Source organism: Alligator sinensis, unplaced genomic scaffold (assembly GCF_000455745.1).
Source record: "Alligator sinensis unplaced genomic scaffold, ASM45574v1 scaffold647_2, whole genome shotgun sequence".
In the NCBI taxonomy this organism is placed as follows: Eukaryota; Metazoa; Chordata; order Crocodylia; family Alligatoridae; genus Alligator; species Alligator sinensis.
This window is the reverse complement of record NW_005841832.1, coordinates 4525770-4530268: the sequence shown is the minus strand read 5'-3', so window position 1 is coordinate 4530268 and position 4499 is coordinate 4525770. Positions and strand designations below refer to the sequence as shown.

Genomic DNA, 4499 nt, shown 5'->3' with positions numbered 1-4499 from the left:
CCCCCCCCACCAAATCTCTGCCCCTTCCCCTCCTGCTCCCTGCAGTCTCTGCCTCTTTCTGTTCCCTCCCAGAGAAGCGTGAGTTCAGCCCTGGCTGGGCCATGCAACTGTGAGTGCCACTGACTGTCCAGGCAGGGGACAGAGTTTCCATGTGCTCCGTGCCCAGAAGGGAATCCAGTACGAGACAAAGCCAAGCTGTGCCTGACAGCAAGTGGGGGAAAGGGACAGAGGGTGGGGCAGAAGCTGCAGAAGGCAAGTTGAGAGCAGCATTCCCTCTAAGCTACGTGGCATGCACGGCTGTGCAGGTGCACTCCTGCCACGCTGCTAAGTGCGCCTGCGTGGCCATGCATGCCGCACAGCTTAGAGGGAATGCTGGTTGAGAGTGAGGCACAAGACTGCTGTGGGTCTGACTCTGGCCCTGACTTGGGCTCAGGACCAGTGTCAGCTTCAGCAGCCACCTCCCCATCCCCCTTTGTATGTGGATTTAAGACAAGAGGATTTTTCTTCTATTCTGCAGGGGAGGGGGCAGGTATCAAGGGACTTTTTCTCCTAAACTGATGGTGCAAGGCTTATCTTAGGTTCAAGTAAATACTGTACATATATAACCAAATTCTGCACTCATCTGGTAACTGAATGAATACTAGGCCAGGCCTCACTGGTTACATTCCAAATCCACCATTTCCAGGATTCTCCTTAGTACATTTTGTAACTACAACATACAGTAACAACCTGTAATCCAATTGCTTGTAAACCTACCAGAACTTCCTTCCCTACAGTGAGCATGGACGTGTAGGCTTCCAAATACACTTTGTGACACTGCTTTATAACCTCCAGCCCTTTCACTGTAATATCCTTAGCGTCTCCCAGCCCCAGTCCAATCAGATAAAGCATTTTAATCGGGGCAGCAGATGAGATGCCAGCTCCAGGGTGTGAATTTTGTAACCTGCTACAAAAAGGAAACAGATATTAGATGGGGGCAGATCACTGTGGATCAATCTCCATCGCTGGAAAACATGACGGGGCTCTTCCCCTGCCAAAACTACTGCTCCACTGGGCAGACGGCATCCCTAGCACCTTCTGAAAGGGAGCAGCTTCAATGCCCCTGCTTTATCTGGGGAGGCAAACTAGGCCTTTCCCTCCCCATGCTATCCCTGTTTTCCTCTCTCCCCATAATAATCCAACAGCCCACCTTGGGGCTGCAATGGAGCTGCAGCTTTATCTTCCTATATACACGTGTGTGCGTGTGTGTGTACACATGCACATACACACACATGGACACAGGCACGCACATGTACATATATATATATATGTTCATATACACACACGCACATATACATATATACACAAAATATATATAAAGAGAGATATGCACATCTCTTTTTCTCTATATATATATTCTTGTGTAGGTTGTAGGTTACAAGTATATTACATGCAATATAGCAAATTTTATGCCATACAACTGAAGTATATGAACTGTTATTGATTCTACCATATCTAGGCAGGTATATTACATGCAGTATAAGTTAAATACACACACATATCCACACATGCACAGACATGTAGACACAGGCACATACATATATATATACACACACACACACACAAAATATATATGCACACACGTGTGTGTATATATATGTACGCATGCATGTGTATATACACACATCTATATACACACACATGTTCATGCCTGTCTACATGTCTATATGTACATGTGTATATAAATATTATATATTTATGCACATTATATTGCATGTAATATACATTATGTATATATGAAACACACATGTATAATGTCCTTTACACACGATCTATATAGCATGCTATCTGGTATGAAGTATTATGCTTATAACATGGACGTTTATCTAAGGCATGTTTTATATCTCTTTCTCTCTCTATAAAACATGCTATTATATAAAAAGCGCGTGTATCACCCCCGAGGTGTATATAACCCCTCCTGCCCCCGCCCGCATGTCTGCAGGGCAAGGCAGGGCAGGGAAGCCCCCCGCCCCGAGCCCGGCCGCCGCCCCCGGCCCCTCAGGCCGCCCCGATCCCGCACGAACCGTGGTCCCGCAGGGACGGTGCGTGGTGCCGCGGCTGCACGGGTGGGCGCGGCGCCTCATGGCCTCCCGCGCGCTGGGTGGGCCCGCGCTGCCGCTCGCCAACGGCCTCAGCATCCCTGTGCTGGGCCTGGGTAAGTGTCACCCCGGGGCGCTCAGCTCTGGACCCCGGAGCCGCCTGGGCGCAGCGCCTTGTCTGGGACCCCCTTCCTCTCCTCTCCCAGTGCTGCTCAGGGCCACCAGGCATCAAAGAGTTCGCACCAGTTGCCAGACGGGGTGTGACTGGCGGGGGGCACTGCTGGGTGCCGCCCCCTGGCATCGGCCTGGCCCGGGGCTGTGGTCAGGGCCTAACAGTACCCCCCAGTGTGGCCCTAAGGGCCCTGGTACACGTTCAAATGGAAGGTGTGTAGAAACCAGCTGGAGCACTGGTACACGTTTCAAAGCACTAACCTTGTAGCTTGTCAGCCCTTTTTATAGCTGGAGGGTCATTATTGTGGGATTAATTATTTTGCACATGTGGCTAGTCTAAATTCATGGCGTGATTCACTACTTGATGGCATAATATATATCATGTGGAGCGGGGGCCTAATAAACGTTATGTGGCAGCAAAGCAAAATTGTTTGCCCTGAGAGCGCGACAGTGTTTCAGACTTGGGTAGATTTTTCCTTTCCAGTTGTACAAGCACTGAGGTCAGTGATACTCAGCAACGGAGCTGCAGGACCGTGGAGTGCCCTAAGATCCTTTCAGGAGAGCTGCCAGGTGCCACTCGGTGTTAGCGCTGGTAGCTGTGCAAACACGATTCATACAATAAACTAGAGGTTTCCCATAGACATTACAGCGTTAGAAACATGGCAACCACGTATGGCCTGCTCAAGGTCTTTGCAACAGAAAAGCTTCTCCGTTACCTTTTTATAGTAAAAAAACTGAGTGAAAATGAAGAGCTGGCATTTTCCAAGTGGGACCTCACAAAGGTTGAGAAGCACTGACCTGGTTGCTTTGTGATGGACACTGCACAGGATAACAAGTACATAAAATACAGTTGGAGCTCACTGCAAAAGTCTCCCTGAGAAAATGAAGAGATTTTGTCTTCACGTTTGAGCCCAAACTGAATCTTTGAATCTTTGCCAAGTCCTTCTCTTAACTCTTTTTTTCTCCAGTTTCAACAGATTTATTTGAAGCCTTATTGCCAGTTCTTATAACAGAGTTGCAAGTTTTACATTGTTAGGTGTTTTTTAAGGCCAGGCTGCAGAAATCAAGTATTCGGATGGGAATCTCAGTTTTCACGCAGAAAAAAGCAAACAAAAAAACTGCTCCCCAAATGCTCCTCCTAATTGTAGAAAACAGTCTTGAAAAGGTGACCCTAAGCACTGGAAAGCAGAAAGAAACACATCTTTACAATCTCATGATAGCTCTGGGCCTGACTTGATATACTACAACTTAAGTTTGATAATACTGTTAAAAGGCATTAAAGATGGTCAGTTTTCATGTGCACAAAACATATTATTATTTAGAAACACATATGCTGTGATACCTAGGGATTACTGTAAATGAGAGAGATTAAATGTATATGCCTTGAATGGGGGGTATAGTTAGCATCACTGTTTTGTTAGCAGTCATTTCAACCTCGTGTCTCTTGCACTAGCACAGTGACATCACTCTAGTGCAGGGCTCTGGGCAGATCATGTGCTTGTTCTCCCACAAGAGCTGCAAATGGGTGTTTACTTCTCAAGGCAGTTGCAAAAGAGGTAGCAGGCAAGCCTCTGTGCAGAGCACTCCTTGCTTGTTTTCCTTTTAAGTTTTCATGCTTTTCCAGGAGAAAAAAGATAAAGACTGTTTCTTCCACCTCATCCCCCACCCCCTTTTTTAAGTACTTCTCCCTCCCTTTTTTCAGTGGAGAACTTCTAGGACAGGGTGGGAAAGCAAAGTAACAGAAAGTTAGAATTTTTCTACCAAAACAAATTTTTCCCCCTAAGGTTTTAATTCCGTTTTTTTTTTTTAAGATGGAAAAAATTTCCTTGAGAAATAGCCAGTCCTGATGTTTAGTGTTTCTTTTACAACAGTTAAAAAATCTGGTCTACATTTCTGCAGGGCAATGCAACGTCTACCAACATCTATAAGATTAAGAGAAAATATTACCATACTATTTTGAAGTTCTAGTCTGTGAGGCAGTTGGATGTTTCATGCTAATCAGTTTTAAAAAAATCAAGTTGACATTGTCCTTTCAGCCCACCCTATTTCAAATCTCTCTCTCATCACCATTTCTTTTTGGCCCAATTTTTACCGATTGTCTTTAACTTGATTCCACATCCCAGACAGAGTTTGGTCTTGTTATGAGTACTACTCCCACACAGGATCATGAAAAGTTGCAGGGAAGAAAAGTAATGTTCACTGTTGCATATGTGACAGGGAGACAGAGACCTGAGTTATGTATGTAGGGAA

At 45.8% G+C, this 4499-nt stretch overlaps 2 protein-coding genes across 3 annotated transcripts in view; one reads left to right on the top strand and one right to left on the bottom strand.

The window, feature by feature from the left end:
- DPH5 (diphthamide biosynthesis 5) overlaps positions 1–2080 on the bottom strand; it is a 39928-nt gene extending 37848 nt beyond the window's left edge. The window contains exons 1-2 of one of the 2 annotated variants that reach the window (XM_014528034.1): positions 2064–2080; positions 757–946 (exon numbers count right to left, since the gene is read on the bottom strand). In XM_014528034.1, the coding sequence (XP_014383520.1) occupies positions 757–891 (135 nt within the window). In that variant the 5' untranslated portion in view covers positions 892–946; positions 2064–2080. The remainder of the gene's footprint in view (positions 1–756; positions 947–2063) is intronic. The other variant, XM_006014983.2, reaches the window with a different exon arrangement.
- A 12-nt stretch (positions 2081–2092) lies between these two features.
- LOC102387980 (uncharacterized oxidoreductase ZK1290.5-like) overlaps positions 2093–4499 on the top strand; it is an 88470-nt gene continuing 86063 nt past the window's right edge. The window contains exon 1 of the mRNA XM_014517514.2: positions 2093–2194. Within this exon, the coding sequence (XP_014373000.1) occupies positions 2122–2194 (73 nt within the window). The 5' untranslated portion in view covers positions 2093–2121. The remainder of the gene's footprint in view (positions 2195–4499) is intronic.